The 24429-nt window shown below is 34.7% G+C and overlaps 2 protein-coding genes across 2 annotated transcripts; both read right to left on the bottom strand.

The window, feature by feature from the left end:
• LOC104753272 (uncharacterized protein YNL011C-like) lies at positions 695-3286 on the bottom strand (the record flags this gene model as incomplete). Its single annotated transcript, XM_010475548.2, has 11 exons — positions 695-1044; positions 1127-1219; positions 1306-1431; positions 1499-1546; positions 1621-1722; positions 1867-1950; positions 2052-2123; positions 2287-2443; positions 2531-2574; positions 2689-2785; positions 3153-3286. Coding segments are annotated over 11 exons (1047 nt in total), but the record flags the coding sequence as incomplete, so codon positions are not given.
• LOC104753270 (protein PFC0760c-like) lies at positions 8995-10813 on the bottom strand. The gene is made up of 5 exons (XM_010475546.2): positions 10704-10813; positions 10115-10322; positions 9904-9992; positions 9471-9731; positions 8995-9361 (listed from the first exon to the last, which is right to left on the bottom strand). The coding sequence occupies exons 1-5, from the start codon at positions 10791-10793 to the stop codon at positions 9017-9019; spliced, it is 993 nt and encodes a 330-aa protein (XP_010473848.2). The 5' UTR covers positions 10794-10813; the 3' UTR covers positions 8995-9016.

Here is a 24429-nt window from a genome sequence, read left to right as displayed (position 1 = left end):
GTGCTTACAACATTTACGTCGCAATGCAAATTGATCTCCTTGAGCTTTCCTCCAAGCTTCTTCCTTGGTTTGCAAGCAAGAACACTTTTTCCCTCTCCAAGGCACTTTATCAGATTCTTTCTAGACGTTTTCTTCAATCTTCGTAGATGCAAATTCAAGAATGGCTTGAAGCAAATCTAGTTGATCCCTTTAGCTAAATAACCACGGAAACATTTTCTGCTTACGCTTTTCACATTCACATGATCAGTCATCATCTCTTCTGAAACATTGTACAAGTACTGTTAGTCTCGGCAACAGTATCAAACTCAACAATATGCAGTGTTAGTCTCATATAATTAAATTACACACACATAAACAAAGGATACACGGAAGAGCTCTACAAACCTGGTTTCTTATCTGAGGCTTAATACCAATACTCAGTTGTTGTGACTTGTGGAATGCTTTTTCTGTGGGTGGTTATGAGTTTAACTCCAGATGTATCAGATATATATATATGATGTAGTCGAAAGGTTATGTTAAAGACTTCTCCATCGATTCATATTCCTACTAGTGTAATTAATTTGAGGTAATTCAATGTACCAAGAGTCCAAGATGCTCTCGTAAATTACAAAAGAAGTTATTGCGATTAATACATTCGAACGTGAGCTGTTTTAATAATTAGTACAGTACTTATGTCAGTTATAAGTAAAACATGTTAAAAAACCATTCTTTAGGGAAGAAATCTTGTTCTTCTAACAACACTCTGTTTACGGTACTTGTTCCATCACACAACATATGATCCAACTCCGAGAGAACGAGAGGCCTTTGTCTTTACTAAGCTAAGAATATGATCATTGACCATTCATAACCTTTTATATCAAGTCATAAAAGGATCAAAAAAATAAACAATACCAACAACTTCTTAGTTTCAATTCCGTAGATGAAGAAACTAGCTCTGGCCTAAAGAATCACTATTTACACCACCAAACTGGCTAGTGTGTTTGTCAGAGTGCTCGGGCTAAACAAGATACCGTGCTTCGGGTCAACAACACTCTCCACAACTCTCTGCAACAGAGAAGAAGCAACACTGAGTGTTTGTTTGTTGTGCACATAAACTTGGAAAGAAGTTAAGGAGAGAGATACTAACAACATCGTTGATCCCTTGTTCAGACAATTGTTTGAGATCCACCACTATTTCTTTATCTTTCGGGACCAAGAGTGTGTTGATGTAATATGCAGGCTGCACAAACAAATAATGTTTTGGATCTCTGTGTACGTCTAATAAAGAAGAAATCAAGAATGTGTGAAATGAGAGAAAACACTCACGAGATTCTTGAGCCGGATCTTAGGATCTCCAGGAGTCCTATTGAGAGCGTCAGCAATAGCAGTCACAAAGCAGGAAGCAGTGAAGCCGCTTGTTTCTCGGTCTTGACTACCGTTCAACAGAAGTACCTGTGACCAAGAGAAAACATCAGATTGAAGTTTCCACCAGTAGTCTTCTTGATTAGCTTTGGCGTACCTTACGACATGACCTGGAAGAGATAATCTCTCCAACACCAAGCAGAACCTGCAGAATAGAAGAAGACATGTCTATAACAGTAATCACTAATTTATAATTCCGCCATCTTTACAGGTTCTTACCAGTGATGGACAAATGGAAGTGAATAAAGATCCCATAGCGTAAACGATACAGTCCACGCTTCTCAACTGCTCCAAGACAGTTGGGTTAACTGGTGGGAAGACCTATTTAATGGAAATAACACCATATATTTGCAATGTCAAATCTACCAGAGAAAACAATGAAATGAAATAGAGAACTTATAAGATAGAGCTTCTTTCAGGGAACCAGAATCAGTAGAGATAACATTTTTTTCTAGAGTAGTTAACCTCATGAAGCAGATTATTGCCTTCACTTGACATGTAAAACACTCTCTTTATCTTCGATGGAAGAGCTGAAGTAGAACAATGCCTCTACTAGAAATATAGAAAGACAATGTAAGAAACAAAATAACACCTTGTCAACAGTTTTAGTGATCATCATACAAGTTTAATGTAATATATAAAAAGAACACCTTGTCAACAGTCTGCGGAGTCCCATTGGTCGGGTGAGAGATTTCATTCTGTCCGCGTATAATAGTCCCATCCTACAATTAATGTCAAAACAGTAAGCTTGCAATCAAATTAGCCACCTGACTTTTGCAAAGTGATGCTTTAGTTGCGATACTGACACTCAATATACCATTATTTGTCATGTTTGGGATTCTAGAAACTAACTGCTGGAATTCAAACAGAGATCAAGCTTCATACCTGTAGTTCACATCCTAGTGTAAGCCTATCATTGGTTGATATCACTGGGAGGACCAAACTGTTACAAGGGATCTCTGAAACGCGTGAAAACAGAAAAATCGCTGCATCTAAAGACTGGAAAAATATCCTTGCTCCAGCAAAGAAGAAGTTCCCAATGCTATAACAAGGATACAATTGAAAGTAAGTTACTAAACAGGAGAACAAAATTATAAACATTTAAAGCTGAAGAAAAGATCTTCGATACCTTCCATTGCTGAAGCAAAATCTCTCATTAGGTCGTCTAAGTATCTGTGTCATAATCAACATGTCAAGTAAGAAAATGACCGAATATAAAGGTGAAGAAAGAATTAAGAAGTTGGAAATGATCAAACATGAAACCAAGAAAGTATCAGTTAACATTACCTCATTCTGAAAGTATATCAAGAAAGCGCGGATTGTTTCACTATAGGGTCTTGATACACCATCCCATAGTGGATGATCACCTTCCACAATATCGTACCTGTCAAGGTTCCAACTCAGCCAACTGTATATTACACAATACCCTCCACCATTGCATTGACTAAGAGCCTAGCCAATTAAATGAGAAAACAAGGAAGATGAAGACTAACTACAAAGGAAATAGGCCTGAACAATGAAAACATCATTCACAAGACACTTTTGGAGTCTGCAGGACTTCTCACTGTTTATCAATTCCCAAATTTATACGTTCTTTCTTAACTAACTTCTGTGTGTACTATTTTATAAAACGTAATGGAAAGAGATTCTCGATTGTAACACGAGCTTAGAGCCAAGACCTGAAAAGTGTAGTTGAAAGAGTAGGGCTACACCTATGTGGATAAAGAAAGCAGAGTGGTTGGCTAAATTACCAATCTTTCTTGGCCTTATGTGCATCAATAGGTAAACGATGGCCGAGCAACCGCCTAACAGCAAGTGCTTCTGAAGTACTTTCATCAGACAGCCTCAAACACCTCGAACGTATGTCACCAACCGCTGGTCCAATAAATCAAAACTAGTGTTAAATAAATCAAAACTAGTGTTAAATTTAGTTTGGTTTCCTTTTTTTTAGTTTGGTTTTCTTCCTGGTTCGGTCCAATAAATCAAAACTAGTGTTAAATTTGTTATAACGAGAGGTTTAGGGATGAGATAAACCATTATAAAAATGTAATCCCAAATGCACATATGAGATGTTGTCTCGTTAAAACTCTTACCAGGAAAAATGTAGTTTCTCTACATCCATACAATAATATAATCATTTATAACACTCTCTCTTGGATGATCATTATAAAAATGTAGTCCCAAATGCGCATATGAGATGTTGCCTCGTTAAAAACTTTATCAGGAAAATCCAGTGGAAAAAACCATGGTTAACGGAAAAAGAGTGCAGTGCGCTTTTACTCCCCCTCTTGAACACATCACTTGAAATCTTCAAAATGTCGCAATCCAATATGAAGTAACTTCTTGAAGTAGTGGTTGAAAACGCCTTGGTAAATGATTCGCCAATTCTTCACTTGAAAAAATGTATAGGACATGTATATCACCGTACATCACTATTCTTCTGTAGGCTATTGGTCTCTGAAATGACTCATCTTGATCATTATCTTCGTCTCTCACGATCTAATCAATGTATGTCCGAGACTTTGAAGATGATAGTCTTTCACCATTGGAATCATAATATTCCTCTCAAGACGTTTCTCTTTTGTGTGTTCTTTGTTGTCTCGTTAAAAACCTTTCATTCAAAAACCCAATGGGATAAAAACCATGAGAAGGGAAAAAGAGTACAACTACGCACATAACCATATTGCTCCCCCTGAAAGCATCCTGAAATCTTCAAGTTATGCATTGTGATCATATATATAAGCTTTTCTAAACTGTAATAAACAAAGCTTTATTTTACAAACTCATATGATCATCATATATTCTCTCATGTCATTGAACTTCAAATCATTGCACCCATTTCAGATAGAAGATTCTTTTTCATTTATTTGAACTTCAAACTCAAATCTTCTTTTACATGCAATCTTCCAACAATCATCTTATACATAAGAGTTATTCATACTTCCTCTGTAAAGTTGTCTCTTTCAACTCTTCTTCTTAGTATGGTACTACAAGAACCACTTGTTAGTGCAGAAGAGACAAGAGACATATAATTTTTCTTTTAATGAGGTTCAGCAAAAGGCTTACTTCCTCAAACTTTGTTGAAAATACTTCTTGAACACAATTACAATTAGTGTTCAATCTCGGATTTACACAACCCTAAGATATTCACTTAGCTTGTTCCCGATTTATTTTCAACCCACTATGAGATCCCTAAGATCAACAACAATGATCTACAAACAGGATTCTCTCATAGAGATAAACTCTCACCCTTTTCTCTCCAAAGGTGTCAAAAGGCATCAAGACTTTTTCTTGCTTTTACAATATTCTTGAGAACTACAAAGTATTGCTTCTAGCAATATATTTATTTTAAGAGATATCTCTTATAGTTTGAAAACCATCTAAATAGACTAAACCAAGTCTTGCCTTATTTTCAAACTCATAAGAGATCTACATAGTTGCTTCCACCATATGAAAGTACATTTCTCATAATAAATATCAAGTATTTATGAGAATCATTGTACTACTTCATGTACTTTATTTCTCATAAAGATCCCCTTATGTCCCACTCATTTTACACTTTCAAGTGTAAAGACTACAAATCCAAATATTACTCTTTAAGAGACTTCAACTATTTCATAGTTACTTCTTCAATGATTAACCAATCATTCTTTGTGTACACTTTTCAATAAAACTTTCTATTAGCCGCGGTTTATGATCCTCGATTTTCATCCATAACATAATCAACTGCAACACTGCATGCAAACATATTTACGACGTTGATTTGCCTTTTGGTTCCTTTTCATTCAAGATATGACTCAACTTGTTGAGATTTCCATTCATTATGATTCTCAGGTACCTGAATCTCTCTCTTACTCATGTCTACATCTCTTCTAGAGATTTTTCATAACTCGTTGCTTCCTCGGTGCCATATTAAATTATGCTCCTTTTCTTTTCCGAGGATGCTTATATTTGGAACCATAAGTCTATCACACTTCATGAGATCTTTAGACTTACTAGCAGTTGATCTTATCCTTCTAAGACATTAATTGGAGCACAGCTGGTATATGAGAATTTTCACTGAAGGTCAGAAAATGGCTCTTGCATGCCTTTAGCATATTTGCAAACTTTGCCAATAAATGATCTTTTCAATTTCTAGCGCACATTTCTTAGTACGAGGATCAAGATAATTTCTTCCAATATATTTCTTTACCAGCTGTTTATTCTCTCCCCCTCATGTTGGAAAGACTGACTCACTGAAACAACAGTCTCTGCATCTCAAGATATTCAACATATTTCCAACATCTTTCAAATCTCATTTTAGTCACTGTGGTGGAGCAACTCAATATGTATAACAAATTTAGATGGGATATATATGGTTTCTGACCTAAACCAATTGTAATGGGGAGTACTCATGATAATTAATTGGCCCGATGCAAATTTATTGACATATAGAGTCATTTTTGTCAATCACATAGTCTGGTTTCACCATCATTGTCAATTAACCAAATACTTTTGCAAACTCAAATATATGGTGGATGATCAGTTCACAATATCTCTTTGTATACGTACCAGAAAATTGACATATAATCGGCTTGCTTTGTAAAGCAGCACACATTAACACTAGGAAAACTCTTAGGTTCTCTAATGAATCTTTTCAGAAATTTCTGATTATTCTTTCGCATCACTACTGAACCGGAATGGCTTAACTGGTCATGCCAAACAATGAGAATTTCATAAAGCATTTTATCTCTAGATAATGCATGTAATCTCAAAAAGACTTATGTTGTCTTGGGTAATAATACTTATGATTTCAAAGTATTTTTCCTTCCTTATTGTCTCAACATGATTATTTTTCAAATCCTCAAGATTTGCTTTTCCATATGAGTGATTAAACTCATTTTGGGTGTGAACATAATCTTATATATGTTTCATCACCTCTGTATGTGGGATTCATTAATTCTTCCCCTCGAGATGATGACACTTCATGTCTATCAATCTCGATTTGAATCCCACTCTGTAATCAATAATATTCTCAATTTGGGTCATGTATTATATCTTACACCCTTTTGACTTGGAGACTAATTGGGAGACTATAACACATTAATAATAAATTGTGTTCCCATAGACAATATTATATATACTCTTCAAGAGTTTTCAATACATTTTCTACTACTTTTTATAATATTGTAGTAGAATAGTGGAAATTATCTCACAATAGCTTATTGCATCTTCATATATAAATATTTATGAGATAAGTACCTTATGTACTTATTATTCACTTCTAGTGGAGAAACTAGTTGACCACGACTTTCTATATCATTTCCACATCATGACTACTTTGATAGCAAATTTCTTATCATTAGTGTGATCTTTTTCCTTTTTACTTTATAGTATAAAAAAAAATATTCACTTCAAAGAATAAACCAAGTCAATAGGATGTGATTCATGATTATTCATCAACCTTTCATAATTTTACTCAGTCACAAATAACAAAATTTTATATTTAAAAAAATATAATTTCACTATATTGTGTCTACATGACAACAATATTTTGTGACAAGTAATTTATGTATTTTCTAATACCTTCCCCTCAAAAATATTGTTTTCAATTATATGAATTTAATAATAATTGAAATCAAGGTAGTTTGTATATATTATCTTATAGATTTTTAGTCATTTACTTTCATAGATTATTCTAAAGAACTAGTGAATTTTTATGGTCATATAGCATGGCTTGCTGTCTCTTTTTGTTTCGTTACTGGAGGGTTCGTTTGTGGACTTAAACCTCTCCATATAAATGATGCCAAAAAAACATGATCAATAATCATTATTTAGTAATTTGTTACTAAATTTTCAATGTATTCACCAAAGAAGATTGGACTAATTGTAGTTAGATTTAAATTTGTGATTAAACAAATAGAGTAAATCACAAACATTATAAACAACAACATAAATGAATGCTAAATCAATATTAAGCATCATATTCTTTATATATATATATATCTATTTGCTTTAAAAAAATAATAATATTTTTTTTTCTTTTTTTCTTTTTACTAAAGATTTTATAAAATCTAAAGAGTTTTATCAAAGAATATAATTAAATTATTATAATTATTTAATAATAATAAATTATATTTTTATAAATTATTGTCATAAATAAATACTTATCTCGATGGAAAAATTGAAACCATATGCTCCAGTGGTTTCAAAGGCGGAGACTAAGGCATCGAAGATGACATCGTCAAGGGATCTAAAACGGAGATCATGCCTCCAAGCAACAAACCAGCGCTTCATAAAATCAAACATTAAAGCATTAAGCAATATAATTATATTGGGCATCAATCGGTAATCAAACATGACTATATCAAAAATTCGATCAGTGAAGATATACAAGTCAACACTGAAACTATACACAGTATTATATGAGGTGGCCGTGATTGAACAATAATCAATAAACATGTTTGAGACTCAATAAATATGAGATGGGTTTCTATGACTATCACCAAAACAATTCACGATCATTATAACACTCAGAAATCAACCAATGATTCTCCCATCAATCTCTAACTAATAAATAAATCAATATTCTATACAAGAAATATGTGTTGATCTATTATATAACGAGACAAAAGATAATTAAGCATGTTCGAAATTTTGAAACACGAGTATATCTATTGGTGTATATATCGATTGACTACTAGATATAACCCAAGGCAATGACTTAAAACCAATGATGGACAAAAACGTATTACCAAGCTAAATAATAGAATAATCATGCGTTTAGTTTGAGAATTAAACTCATGAAACCAAACGATAAAGCAACAAGTGATAATAATCAACAATAATATACCCTAACAAACAGATCCCTCTTCACAATAACGACTAATTAAAGCATGATCCACATAACAGTATTAGAGCATGAATCGATCACACGTTTAAGTAAATATAATAAAATTATTAATATGTGATAGAATCTATGAATCAACCGATAGTGGGTATATCAAAAGTATAAGGTTGAATTCTATATACATAAATTATTCATCCCACTTTATAACGAAACATGCAGTCATAAGTGTAAATAATCCATATGTACTTATCTTGTTAGGGGTGGAGGATCGTAGACGTTGTTGGTTAAGGTTTCGACACAAATTTTAAAACTCAGACGGCTAGGGTGACGACGGCTTCTAGGTTCTTTGTTTTAGGTAGCGAGGGTGAGAGCGTGCTGATAATGTGTTATAACAAGAGGTTTAAGGAACTGTTCTCTTGTATTATTACTTTATTACATAGAATATAACATATAGGGATACAATATTAGGTGTAGGGTATACACTAATGAGCCGATAATAGTCCATACAATAATATAATCATTTTTAACAAAATTAGATTTTAGTTGGATTGTGTGGTTTACATGTTTGTTAACTGTATGAACTATATTGAACTTTTGACATTGTTTCAACTTTAAGAGCTAATGAAGTGACATAGTCCATCTGAAAAACGAATGAATACTCCAAAAACTTTATAGAAATATAGTTTTCTACATACACAAAGAGAGATATCATTGAAGCATATAAAATAGAAAACTCAAAATTAAATCACACAAAAATTGCCAAAAAAAAAGAAGAAGATCAGAGCCCTAGTAGTCCCTCGTCACGTAAACCCAATCACTTTCTGCCAAAAGGGTCTCGACCTCACTAAATTCCGTATTATTCCCAATCTCCTCTTCTTGCCTAACATCCACGAATCCTTGTAGTAGTAAAACGTCTGATACGTCATCTTCATAGTCCTGAACCCCTAATGATTCGTTACTTGAATTGCTCATCATTATATGCTTCCACGATATCTCCATCACTTCTTCGACGTCTTCAGAGTGACACTCCCCAACCTCATCATCATCGGATGATTCATCTTCTTCTTCTTCGGAAGACGTGTCAACATTCTTTAAGAGCTGATAATCACCTTTCCACTTCAAACTCGAATCCTAATCACAAAGACAATAACCAAATCAGCTATATATTGGTGAAAATAACTAGATTCCATAATACGAGTATGATAATGTGAAAAAACTGTAGCACAATTAAAATACTTACATTATCTTCTTCATTATGATGATGGTAGCAATCAGGGATATAGTTCGTCGCGGAGGCCCCCAAATTAAGCTCCGACATGTTTTCGGAAGATTTAGAAGTTGTAGTATCATCTTCATCATCCCATAATTCACCATCTTCTTCGGAAAACGTGTCAAAATCTTCTTTATCTCCATCATCATTATCTGCTTCTGCTGAGGAGTACATGTGACGAATCATCTTTAACATCTTATCGTAGTCATGGTTCCTCGTCAAACTCGATTCCTTATCATAAAGATTCAGTCAGATAGAGACAATAAACACACTAGCAAATGATTAAAAAATACTAAATTCCGTTCTGCAAAACGGTGATTTACTATTTTAATGAGCGTGGATATGAATATGTGAAAAAACTGCTTTAAACTTACATTATCTTCTTCTGAAATCTGCTTTAAACCGTAGACTCATCTTCTTCTTCTTCTTCTTCTTTTTCACCATCACCATCACCGTTTTGTACTTGAATGAAGCTCTCTGAAATTTTCAAAGCTGCCAATGAAATCAATATGATACTTGTCAGTCAAGAAACCATAAAAGTACTCATGTTGTAGCTCTACTTTAATTGGAACGTCCAATAAAAGTATGTAATATTTATACAATATAATACATACCACGCATAGCCCAATGTTGGCTTGGCTTCTCTTCGACCTCAGCAAAGCACATAGACCAGCAGTCTTGAACCGGTACACTTTCTTTGACCTCAGCGACAGGATCTTGAGAGGAGTTTTCTACACCAGATTCACCACTTTTTGGCTGTCCGGTCAAGTCTTGGATAGGCTGGTCGTCAACTCTGGTCAACTCTGTCCAGAGTTCAATACCCTGCAAATATATAGAAAGCAAAACCGAATCGAATTAAAGTTTTGACAATCTCTCAAACTATTTTTGGAGAGATCTAAGTATCCAACCATCATCAATTATGAATAGTACTTCTGGTTTCTTTAATGGATTAGACCGTGCTTATGTTTCATACAATATACGATGGGACTAATAAGCTAGATAACTCGGACTATGTTGATTCCATGTAAACGAATATGAAAAGGCAAGAAAAAACTATAAATAACTCTTCTCTTGACTATTTAGGTTTAGCTAATGTATAGCTCACAATGTGTAGACAGAACCATATATAAACTCATTAATGTTTAGGGCATTAATTAAACATCGTATAAAGACCAAATTAACTAGGAGAAGAACAATACTGACCTTCTGTATCGTTTCGTCAATCTTGGTAAACGCCAATCCGATTCCATCCATAAACTTATCAACCCATTGGCTATCTTCAACGCCTCCCATCTTCTTCCGTCTAAACTGATTGGGTACCGAATGAACCCTGTGTGAGAGAGAGTTTCAAAAATTCAGTCCCCTATAATTCTTAAATATTAGTTAGCAAAAACAAAGTTTCTCCTTGATTTTATATTGTAAGCGACGAAAAAAGAGGAGTGGATCGTGGAAACCCTAATAAGAACGAGAACTACGATCGAATGTGTCTGAATTTTTTTTGTAAGATCACTAAGAGAAAACTTACGATTGAAAAACGAAACCACAAACGCGAGGAAGTTCTTCTAATTAAGGAAGATTTGATTTGGAGAAACTGGAGTCGGGAGAGACAGGCCCGGCTCATACCTAGGGCGAGAGGGGCGGTGGCCAGGGGACCAATTTGTTTTAAAAAAAAAAACTTGCAATGGGGTCCAAAAAAAAAAAGGGAAAAACAAAATTTATGTTGAAAAGGGTCCGAAAAAAACTATAAGCGTAGAGACAAAAAAAAATTACTGAGACGGGATGGGGAGAGATAGAGAAGAGGTTAAACAAGAGTTGGGTTTATTATAACTTGTTTTCTTTTCCTTTTTTTTTTAGAGATCACGATTTCTATAACACATAGGATTTGGACGTTTTTTTTTTCTTTTTTTTTTTTCCTTTTTTCGGTTGCACACATTGGAATAGGATTTGTCAATATAACATTAAGTATATTTTAATAACAATGAAAAAATAATAAATTTGTATGATAAAATTAAACAAAGAATAAATAAATTTAACCCAAAAAAATTAAGCGAATAGTAAAATTGGTTATTTCTCTTACACTGAGTAATTTGTGACAAAATATAATATATATATATATATATATATGTATGATGTATATAGAGAGAATAATACAAATCAGAAGCGCAAAGATTCTCCAAAGTCCAAACCAAGTTCAAGTTAAAAATAAAATTCGCATTAAGGAAAATTCTAAAGGAAATTTCACATTTCAACCATTATTAATGATGTGAAAGAGAGACTGAGCTCAAATATGAACCATGTGCGGATGTGCCCATAACCGTTTGATGTTAAAGTGAAGCGGTGAATACCATCAGCTCAACTTTAACCAAAAACAAGGATGTGTTACTGTATGTATTTGACAAGCGAGCAATTATTGTATGAATGATACTCTGAAACTAAACTCGACTACTAGGCTACTAGCAATCCTCTTAACTCATATAGTCACAATATTTTTGTGCTTCCTAATACTCTCTACCCTCCAAATAATAGGATCAAAAGTGAAAATTGAAGGCCATATTATGAATGAGAGAGGTTAATTTGCGACGATATTCAAAGCTCCAGTTACTAAACTAGTGGAGAAAGCTATATATAACTAAGAATCCAAACGATTTGAACACAGACAAGATGAGGGTGTGAGTACTATAAAGGAGAAACAAAACTCTCCTTCTGAAACAGAGACTTTCAGAACCAATAGAGTGGATCAAACAAAGCTCAAGCCCAATAACATTAAATCAGTCAAGCCCAACAACATCAGTATGTTACAACGGTCATCTACAGACAATGAGAAGGACGTCGCTGAGCAATCTGACATTGCAGAGTAATCTTCGTACCTCCAACCGGTTGCAAGAGCAGAGGATATAAGCGGTCCCAAGGCTCTGCAGATAGAGACAAAGAACGCATTCAATGCTCTCAGTCTCCTCTCTGGAGACGAGATGTGTCAATGAGAACTAGGTTTAGCAATGTCTTAATCCTTGTATAAATAGATGATATGAAACATTGTAAAACATTAAGAGAGAACAAATAGAAATAAGAATTATCTTTCTTCAAATCTCTATATGATATCAGAGCCATGGCTTTGTCCACTGAGATCTATTCCCAACTTTTTTTAAACATTACAAATTGTGTGACTGTAAAACTCACCGAAAGAACCTATTTACTTTGGAAGGCTCAGTTCGAGTCATTCCTTTGTGGTCAGGGGCTCATGAGGTTCATCAATGGTTCCACTCCGAGACCGGCTGCTAATAGCACTCCGAACCAGGCCTATCAAGCGTGGGTTCGGTCAGATCAAGTCGTCAGAGCTTAGCTTCTAGGGTCGTTGTCAGAAGATATCCTGTCCAAAGTTATCTCTGCATTGACATCCCAAGAGGTATGGAACTTTCTCGCTGCTCACTTTAATAAGGTCTCCTCGGCTAGACTGTTTGGTTTACAACGAAAGCTGCAAAACACTGCAAAGAAAGATATGCCTATGGTCGACTACTTAAAATAACTTAAGAGTGTTTGTGATCAGCTAGCTTCTGTTGGTAGTCCAATTAGTGAGAGAATGAAAATTTTTGCTGCTTTAAATGGATTGAGTAGAGAGTACGAACCTATCAAAACATCCATTGAAGGAATGCTAGACGGTACTCCAACACCAATTCTAGATGATGTGATACCACGTCTCACTGCCTATAATGATCGTTTGCTGAGCTACACTGAAGAAACAAGCATCTCAACCCACCTGGCGTTTAACGCTCAACACTTTGGCGGCTCTCACTACAACAACAGGGGTAGAGGAAACAGATCCAGAGGCAGAGGAGGATACTCCACTAGGGGTAGAGGATTTCACCAGCAGATATCAGCTTCCTCTGGATCTTCGTGTCATTCTGGAGACAACATACCAGTTTGTCAAATATGTAGCAAAACATGGCATGTAGCATCCAAGTGCTGCCACCGGTTTGATAACACTTACCAACCTGATATTCCTGCAACCTTAGTTGCCTTACGCATCACTGACGTGACAGATCAGGCAGGTCATGAATGGGTTGTGGACAGTGGAGCTACGACTCATGTAGCCGGGTCACAAGGTCATCTGCAGAACTCTCGTCAATATGAAGGTAATGACACCATTATGCTTGGGGATGGGAACTTCTTGCCTATCACTCATACTGGCTCAGCTTCTTTGGCGACAACATCATGTAACTTGCCTCTTAAAGATGTTTTAGTGGTACCTGGTATTGCCAAATCTTTGCTATCTGTTTCTAAGCTTATAAAAGATTATCCTTGCTCCATTGAATTTGATGATGTTGAGGTTCTTGTTAAGGACAAGGCTACGAAGAAGCTCCTCACAACCGGTCCTGAACGCAAGGGGTTATACACGCTCAAGAATAAACTTGTTCAAGCTTTCTACTCATCTAGGCAGCAGGCAGCTTCATATGAGGTGTGGCATAGACGTCTTGTACTTGCTAATAACAAAATTTTGGAGCAGTTAGTTAAAAGTAAAGCTATTGTCATCAATAAGAGTACCAAGGAGATATGTGAGGGATGTAACATTGGGAAAAGTAGTCATCTTCCTTTTTCAGATTCTCAGTTTGTTGCAACTAGGCCATTAGAAAGGATACATTTTGATCTTTGGGGTCCCTCTCCAGTCACTTCCGGTCAGGGTTTCAAATACTATGTAATATTCATAGACAATTGGTCTAGGTTTTGTTGGTTCAACCCTTTGAAAAATAAATCAGACTTTTATTCCACCTTCTGCAATTTTCAGAATCTTGTTGAAAACCAGTTTGCCTGCAAAATATCAAAGTTCAGTGTGATGGTGGTGGAGAATTCACCTGTAAAATGTTCCTCACTCATCTAAGTAAATGTGGGATACAACAACTTATCTCATGTCCTTATACTCCTCAGCAAAATGGTTTTGCTGAGAGAAAACATAGGCATATCACTGAGCTTGGTTTAGCAATGATGTTCTGCAGCAAAATCCCTCAAAAATTCTGGGTAGAAGCCTTCTTTACCTCAAACTTCCTGAGCAACATCCTCCTAACCACTGCTATGTCTGGAAATCAAAGTCCACATGAAAAACTTCACAAAACTCCACCAGCATACACAGCACTGAGGACATTTGGCTGCTCTTGCTTTCCTACACTTTGTGACTATGTTGCACATGAGTTTGATCCGCGATCCCTTTGGTGTGTATTCTTGTGATATAACATCAGATACAAAGGTTATCGATGCTTGTATCCACCAACAGAAAGGATTTATATAAGCAGACATGTTTTCTTTGATGAAAGCTCGTTTCCATTCTCCGATGTGTATCAACACCTTCACACTGCTGGTAAGACGACTCTGTTGCAGGCTTGGCAACAAAGCTTTCAGTATTCTCCATCTTCACCAGATTCATCGACACCTCCGGCTCAACCTGAAAAAACACAAAACCTATTCACTGAAGATGATTTCCCACCTATGCAATCCGTTTCTTAGTCTGTTGGTCAATCGAGTCTGCCAGCTTGTTCTACCAGCTCTAGGGAAGTCTCTACAGTTGCACAAGAGTGTATTGATCCTATCTCTATTGGTGATAACACCCATGCTTCCCATAATTCTCCTCAACAAAATGCAGAAACCGAGCTTTCAAACACTATAGATCATACAATGTCCCAAACTGGTAAAACAATATATGAATGTCTTTGGCTGCAAATAGGTGTTCAGAACGAAACTTCATGCTGATGGCTCGCTAGACAGACTAAGAGCCAGACTAGTGGTTTGAGGATTTTACCAAGAAGAAGGAGTGGACTACTTTGAAACCTATTGCCCTGTTGTCTGAACTGCTACAATATGTCTGGTCCTTCACGCTACTACGATGTTGCAGTGGAATTTGAAGCAGTTAGATGTTAGAAACGCTTTCCTACATGGTGATCTAACCGAAGATGTATATGCTACAACCAACAGGTTTTATAGACAAGACTAAGCCGGATCATGTTTGGAAACTTCACAAATCGCTCTATGGACTAAAACAGTCACCAAGAGCTTGGCATGATAAGTTTAGTACTTTCCTATTGGAGTTTTGTTTCTATTGCAGCATACCAGATCCATCTCTGTTTGTCTATGAGATAGGTTCAGATATGATCCTATTGCTGCTCTATGTGGATGAGATGGTGATCACTGGGAACAATTCTATACTCCTCACCAACCGACTGGACAACATGAACAGAGAATTCAGAATGAAGGATCTAGGCAAACTTCACTATTTTCTGGGCATACAGGCTACCTTCCATGACAAAGGACTGTTCCTCTCTCAACAAAAAAATGCAGAGGATCTTCTCCAAGTTGCTGGAATGTTTGATTGTGCCCCAATGCCTACTCCACTGCCAGAACAGCTTAACCAGGTGCCTCACCAGAAGAGACCTTTCTCCAATCCTACATACTTCAGAAGCTTGGCTGGTAAGTTACAGTACCTCACCTTGAAGAGACCTGACATTCAGTTCACTGTGAACTTTGTCTGCCAAAAGATGTATGCTCCTACAATGTCCGATTTTCAATTACTCAAACAGATCCTTCGCTATGTAAAAGGGACTGCTTCTATAGGACTAAATTTCAACAAAGACACTGACTTCACGCTGCGGGCTTATAGTGATAACATTCATGTTAATTGCCAAGATACCAGATGCTCCATTGTCGGTTTCTGCACCTTCCTTGGCAAAAACATTATCTTGTGGTCTTCAAAACGACAGCAGACTATTTCCAAAACCTCGACTAAAGCCAAATACCGAGCTCTGTCTGATACAACTTCTGAACTGGTCTGGATAAATAACATGCTCAAAGACTTACGCATTTCCCAGCCTGATCCTCCTGAACTCTATGGCGACAATCTTTCCTCCATCTATCTTGCGGCTAATCCAGTTTTTCACAGTCGAACAAAGAATTTTGAGACGCACTACCATTATGTCCGCGAACGAGTTGCTTTAGGAGCTTTGGTTGTCAAACACGTTCCTGCCAATCAACAACTGGCTGACATTTTCACAAAGTCGCTTCCAACTGCTCCGTTTACCTCGTTACAGTACAAACTTGGTGTGGATACACAACCCACACTAAGTTTTCGGGGCAGTATAAAGGAGAAACAAAACTCTCCTTCTGAAACAGAGACTTCCATAACCAAGAGAGGGGATCAAACAAAGCTCAAGCCCAATAACATTCAATCGGTCAAGCCCAACAAAATCAATATGTTACAATGGCCATCTACAGACAATGAGAAGGACTTCGCTGAGCAATCTAACATTGCCGAGGAATCTCCGTACCTCCAACTTGTTGCAAGAGCAGAGGATATAAGCGGTCCCAAAGCTCTGCAGATAGAGACAATGAACACATTCAATGCTCTCAGTCTCCTCTCTGGAGACGACATGTGTCAATGAGAACTAGGTTTAGCAATGTCTCAATCCTTGTATAAATAGATGATATGAAACATTGTAAAACCTTAAGAGAGAACAAATAGAAATAAGAATTATCTTTCTTCAAATCTCTATAAGTACTTTTTCTAAACTCATCTCCACTTTTTCTTAGACAAGAACAAATGCATTGAGGAGGAGAACAAGTGTTTATCACTTTTGGAAGTCCCCACTTTTTATGACATTGAAACAAAAAAAATATGTATCATGTTTGCATTGCTCAATTAGTTGAATTTTAACTGAAATTTTTTTTACTTGGTAAAAAAAATCATATTTGTTAGTTGCTAACCTACTAGGATACTCAAATTTACCATAAGAAAGCCACCCATTCATAATATAAAAAATCTTCTTATAACCAAGACTTATCAATATATACATTTTTGAAAACATTTATGAAATAAATCCTGAAGTTCATACCTAATTACAAGGAATACCATTGGCATTAAATTTTACAATTATTTTTTATTTTAAATAATATTAAATTTGGAATCTAATTGAAGAAGATTTTCTTCTGTTCAAATTTCCAAAAGTATTGGACCAACTCCCATTAGCATTAAATATTTTATATTTAAGTAATCCATTTTCTAAAAAAACTGTACTAAACATTAAACACAATTGATTTACCGTAGACAATAATAACAGCCGAGATTTCCGATTAAACTTCATGTAGACAATAAAAATTATACACTACATATAAACGACTACATGTAAACAATAAAAATTATACACTACATAATATATTGATGTAAAACTATAGTAGATTTAAAAAATACAAAAGATATCATTTACATATATAGTTAATATAATAAATAAATTTTATTTTAACTTTCTAAACAAAAAAAGTATAACACCACGGGTGAATATCTAGTTATAGCATATAGCCGACGAAAAAATAATGGATGTTGAACCGTATGGCGAGGGAACGACACCTGAATGCGTACGACTAAACCCTGGCCCCCAGAGAAGAAATGAGTATTCCATTATTCACATTGTAATATTCAGAATTGATTGTTTGTATCTACATACTACAATCTCAGTTGCAGAAATAGTATTCCTTGGGCAGGTGGCTGGATCTCATATGTGCGAATTTACAATTTTACCACCCCATTATATTGTACGATGCTCGTATGGTCAGTCAATGTCGTAAAAATCTCTGCTGGCCAGTATCCCACCAGTATGTTGTTGGACCCTAAACTTAGCCACCAGTTTCCATATTTCTGATCCTGTAATTATTTATCAATTCGTTAAAAAATCAAGTGAGAAACTAACCTTCCATACGTGGATAGTAATCTCAAACTGGTTTCCCCAAAAGGAAAAATAGGAGTAATGGATCCTCCCATACAGTACTACTAGTCGTTTGGATAAAATCCAGGCATCAGAAGTTATAGCATCCAGTTTGTATGCATTACTCTATAAAATTAACATTTTTGCTACTGTCATGCAAAAACTATTTCAAACTATTATAAAATTAACATTTTTGCTATTATCATGCAAAAACATTTTTGCCATTTTGAAACAGCCAATTTTTATCTAATAAAAAGAGCAGCTACATTTCAAATTCTCCAAAAAAAAAAGTCAAAGTTTTTTATTTGGTTAAATGTCAAAATTTATATTGATTTAAAACATAAGTGTGATAAGAGTAGAAGATAATATCAAAGTTATTTTGCAATTTGGATCCTAAGATTATAGTTCAAATTCAAGTATACTGAAATTAGAAACGGCTTGGTTTCAGTAAAAATTAAGCAAAACTTAAATAAAAATTAAGCAAAACATAAGTAAAAGTTAAGCAAAACAAATGACTGAATAAAGGAAATTAGAAATTGAAACGTTCAAATCTGAAAAATTAAAAGCAAATTTGTAACGACGAAAAAAACTGAGTGGGTTTTCTAGAGAGTCCACTATACAGTTATGTTTTAAGTAGTCTCTTTTGTTCAAAAAAAAAAACTAGTCTTTTATTTAAAGTTCTTTATAGTATTACTCATTATAAAGTAGGTATAATATTAATAACTGCCAAAAATAAAAATAAAATAATAGGTTTAGTAATAGTATTAAAGTGAGTCTAAAGTATTGAACTTAAAATTCAGATTAATAATGATAAATGAATATAATTTCAGATTATTAATAATTATTATTTATGATTTGCGTAAAACACACAACTCATATTATATGAGTTAAAGTTGATGGTGAATTAAAAAAAAAAAAAAAGTCAAACTCACCGTCTAAAACAGGAATAATCTAGGCTTGTTGTCTTTATACAACTTCCGCAGACCTACATATTTGAATAATTATTTGTATTACTCGTTTATAATGACATAAAATATATTTATTGCTTAAATTAAAATTTAGAAAACTAATATGAAACGATAATATCAGATGTATATATATACCCCTTTTAAAATTATCTGCCAACCCATTTCAACAGTATTAAGATCACCACTTTTGTATTGTCCGGACTCAATCCAAATCTGCCATGTAGACATTTCTTCTGCTCTTTTTTCTATTGTCGGATCCCAAACATTCACTACCGCTTTTCTTCCGTATAACTTAAGTGTGGTGTGCGAAGTACTCATGATCGCATACTGTAATAATCAAACATATATACAGAGTAATCAATAAGAATGGTACATCTTTTTCAAAAAAAAGAAAGAAGGGTACATTAGAGATGCTTTCTGATCAGTCTAGGTATATAACTTATATTAGTTAGAAGATAAAAATAATCTAGTCTCTTGTAAAACTATCTCACTTTCTGTGTTATAAGAAACACAGAGATAGAAAGACATACCAATCAAGTTAGTAAAATATTAAATGATTAGTAAATACACGTAGATAGAGTAGTATAATCAGTTTAAAATGTCGTTTTGTTTGGTTTGGTCGACTCATTTTTTTGTCACAAGTCAGAACATCAGTTTAGTTACTTACATGGCCATTGATGGGTTACTGGGCTAGTAAACCAAAGAGATCGGCGTTAAATAGATACATTAATGGTGATCGGTGAATATATATTGCAAGCGATCTTAAGAATCAAAAAGAATAGTTAAGATGATATTATTTGTTTAGATAGTTAATAAGTTATTAAGGAGGTTTATGATAGGAATAAAATCGATTTTTGGAATTGAATATATTGGCGAAAATGTAAATGTCAGCCAATCAAATGTGTTTCAAAATTATTACCTCATGTCCGGTGTGGTAACTACTTGTGTCGGCGAGTTGCATCCCTTCCGGACGTTTGGCGATGCAGATGCTGTTATAAGCTTCCCATGTTTGTCTTTTGCCTTTTTGAGTCGTTTCGATCGCTTTATGAATTTCTGATGGCACTTCAGTATTTTTTAAAATAAATAATGTTAGCTCTGATAAATAAAAAATGTATAAACGTGGAAATATAAATTATATTGATTATCGATGATAAATTAAAGTATTTTTAAAAACAAGAAAATTATAATACCTGAAACTTATGATTTTCAAACGCTGGTTGCTTCATTTTGTCGAAGCAATTGACATACTCGCCATCTGAACTCTGATATATAGAAAGATTGATAAAATCAGTAAGTTGGACAAATAAAATTAAAAAGAACAAGTAAAAAAAAATGACAAACATATATTTGTTTTTTTTTTTGACAATCAAACATATATTTGTTTTTTTTTTTGGACAAAATGACAACATATATCCCTTCGGTTTTACTAAGTTTAAATATTCAGAATGGGCTTGCCGAACTAGTCATTTTCTTACGGGCTCGTTTTACACCGGGCCTAAGCTGGTGTTTTTAGCCTGATTGCTGTACTTAGTCTACCTCACATATTTTATTTTTATTTTAATCTTGCATCGGAAAACAAAACCGTAATAATAATTATAATTCCATCAAATGTGTGTTTACTGTATTAAGATAAGAAAACCATTCGAAGAAAATTATAATAATTCAAAATTAAACAAGATTGATTTTGACAATTGGGTTTCGAAAAAAACTATCATAGTCTTTAAAGAAAAATAAAATAAAAAAAGGCTAGTAAAGTGATGTGACCATGGTTAGAGCTAACTAAGAGAAGTTTGTAGCTAAGTTTAACCTCGATAACTTGTAGCTGAATTTGAATTCGAGAAGTTTGTAACTGAAAAACTATTGCTTGTATTTGAAGGACCAATGACTTGAACAAAGACTAAGCAGCTAAGAAATGCACTTAATAGGCTAATTCAAAATCTTATCGCTAAAAAGAGCATGAAACATTATATTGGAAATAATGTCTATCAACCTAGCCCACTTTGAGCCTAATTCAAGTCCAAGAAATTCCAAAATAATCACTTTATTTTATGGTCAAATAGGAGTAACGAAAATAGAGTTCAATAGTCACTTTGGAGCAAGGGAGAACACCAAAACTTGTATTCTCATTCAACTATCTATCTTTATTGTTTGTAGTCTTCAAGAATAATTAATATCTAGCTTTGTTTTCAAGTTTTTTTTCCTTTATAAACTCATGTAAGAGCAATGAAATAAACAACCAACTTTTTATCAAAACATTTTCTTTTGTGAGAGTGATTCTCTTCTCTTATTTGTGAATAAAATTGATTGCTTGGTGTGATACCAACAATCAAAACCGACTGCTTTGTGCGATTCCAACAGTCAACAAACCGATCTTCTTGGTGCGAGGCTGAGAGATCCGATCTTCTTGATGCGAGACTGAGAGATCCGATCTTCTTGGTGCGAGACTGAGAGGATCAAAACCGGTATATCAAGAGTATTTCCTCAACTCTTGTGTGACCATTCGTTCCACCATCCTTATTCTTGAGGCTTCATCGTTATTAGAATCAAAGTGTCTCTATCAACTAACTCGAAGGTGTCGATTCCTTGGAAAAATCATATCGAGTGGTATCAGAGTACACCCTTGAGTTTGGCATTCTATCATTATATCATTTTATCATCCTCTTTCCATCATTTTCTATCTTTTCATCTTCTTTCTATCTTTCATCTTCTATCTTTCCATCTTCATCTATTTAATTTTGCATTCATCTCTATTCATAAAAAACATGTTCTATTCAAAAAAAAAGAAAAAAAGAGAAGAATCTATTCTAGTTTATTCTATTTCGGTCTATCTATTTCTATAGTATATTTTTTTCATTCTATTTCTTGTCCATTTTGGTATCCTATTGAGTTTGAATCGATTGAGGTTGCTTTGGAGAAAACACATTGGGTTTGATTAGTTTCCGTTCTTTTAGAACCTTTAAGAATCACTATAACACACTTTAAGGGTTGAGAGTAAACACTTGTGAGTGAAACACTTGAGAGTAAACACTTGTGAGGATTTTTTTTTTGTGAGTTTGACCATCTTGCAGGGTTTAAATATGGCTGACGGAGAAATGACGACCGTGAAGTAGAACAACATGAGAGAATTCTAAATATCCAAATGGAGGCATTGTTGGGAGAAATGCGGAGGATAATGAGGGTTGAGATGGATGTGATAAATGAGAGGATGGAACGAGTGCAAGAAGAGGTGCAACAAAGGAACCACAAAATTGTTTAATCAACCGAGAGGAGTAGGAGAGCAGTTAAGAACGCCAAGAGATGAAGGAGCTGAAGAATACTACTATCATAGTGGAAACTCATCTCAAGGAGGCCAAAGGAGACGCGGGAAGCCAGAGAAAGAAACAATAGAGAAGAATGATTCAGATGTCTACTTGGAGTGGGAGAAGAAGGTAGAACAATTTTTAAATTTTTAGCACTATTCTGAGATCAATAAGGTGCAAATGGTGGCTGTTGATTTTACTGAGTATGCGCTCAGCTGGTGGGATCAGTTGGTGACTTCACGAAGACGTAATGGTGAATATCCGATGGAGACTTGGGCCGAGATGAAGGCTATAATGAGGAGAAGGTTCATTCTTGGTCATTACCATTGCGATCAGCATCAAAATGTAAGGAGACTGATTCAGGAAAGTCGAAGTGTGGAGGATTATTATCAAGAGATGCAGATTCTTTTGATAAGAGCTGATGTGGTTGAGGACCGAGAAGCGAATATGGTTAGATTCATGAGTGGGTTGAACCGAGATGTCTAGGATAGGCTTGAGATGGAGCATTATGTGGAGATTGAAGATATGTTACATAAAGCAATCTTGGTGGAGAAACAAATTAAGAGGAGAAGTACTACACGGATAACTTATGAGGCTGGTTCATCTAATCCAAAACCAAGTTACCAGAAGGGAGAAAAGTCAGTTGCTCTCCCAAAGGTTGAAGCTTGGATGATGGAAAGGTCGAATAAAAAAATGAAGAGACGGTTTCTGACTCACTAAAATAACTTGAAAAAATTCCAACAAAAAGCGAGATATTGGTGGCAAGGAGATCACTTAGTGTTCAGACTGTGATTGAGGAGCATGAGCAAAGAGAAAATCTGTTTCATAAAAGGTGTCATGTTTGAGATAAGGTGTGTTGTATCATAATTGATGGTGGGAATTGTACTAAACTGGCGAGTGAGACAATGGTTAAGAAATTTGGGCTAACTATGAAGAAACATCCAAGGCCATATAAGCTACAATGGCTTAATGATGATGATGGTGAGATGAAGGTTGTGCGATGTTCTACCTATGGAAGCTAGTCATATTCTTCTGGGAAGACCATGACAATTTGACCGAAGAATAAGCCACGATGGTTTCACCAACCGTTATTCTTTTGAGTTCACAAGCAAAAAGATCATCTTAGTTCCGTTGACTTCTCATGAAGTTTATCAAGATCAATTGATATTCAAACAAAAGAAGGAAACAAACACCATGAGCGACCCCATAAACACAATTCACCAAAAAGAAAGCAAGAGTTTGAGAAAAACCAATCAAAGACTTGTGAGAGAAAACTTGTGAAGTATTCAAATTTATTTGTGAGAAAATGAGAAGTTAAGAAAACTTTATTTTCAAAACAACCTTTGATTATGTTTGTTATTTTTCATGAGTTATTCTGACCTTACATCGGTATTACCGAGTGAAATAACTTTTTTTTTGGAGGATTTTGAAAACGTGATCCCGAAAGATAACCCAAAAAAGTTTACCACATATTCAAAGTACTGAACACTAAATATATTTTGTTACTGCATCACTTCCAAACCGATCAGCTTATAAAATTAATTAATTCGGTGGAGATATTGGAATTTCGAAAGCCATATAATTAAGAATATCATGAAAGAAAACGTTTATGTTTCTTTTAAACTGATTTTCTGATCAAATTAAATGTAGAACAAAAAAAGCATCTTTATCTCTCATTAGTGAACAAGACTCTTTGGGAGAGGTCTATATTTAATATTTTATGTTATAGCATAAAATCTTGTTACACATGGGATTCTAACCCAAATATTATAAGCCCCGCTAGTAAATATTAATATTAATTAGCTAATTAAGAGTGAAGAGATGAGTTGTTTAATAAGAATTCTCATCAGCTTGTATGGAGAGAGTAGTAAAATAGAGTAAGTACTAATTAAGATTCCACTGATTGACAAATGGCAAATTAATTAAC

Source organism: Camelina sativa, chromosome 16, assembly GCF_000633955.1.
Source record: "Camelina sativa cultivar DH55 chromosome 16, Cs, whole genome shotgun sequence".
NCBI classification, from domain to species: Eukaryota; Viridiplantae; Streptophyta; class Magnoliopsida; order Brassicales; family Brassicaceae; genus Camelina; species Camelina sativa.
This window is presented reverse-complemented; position numbering and strand designations above follow the sequence as displayed.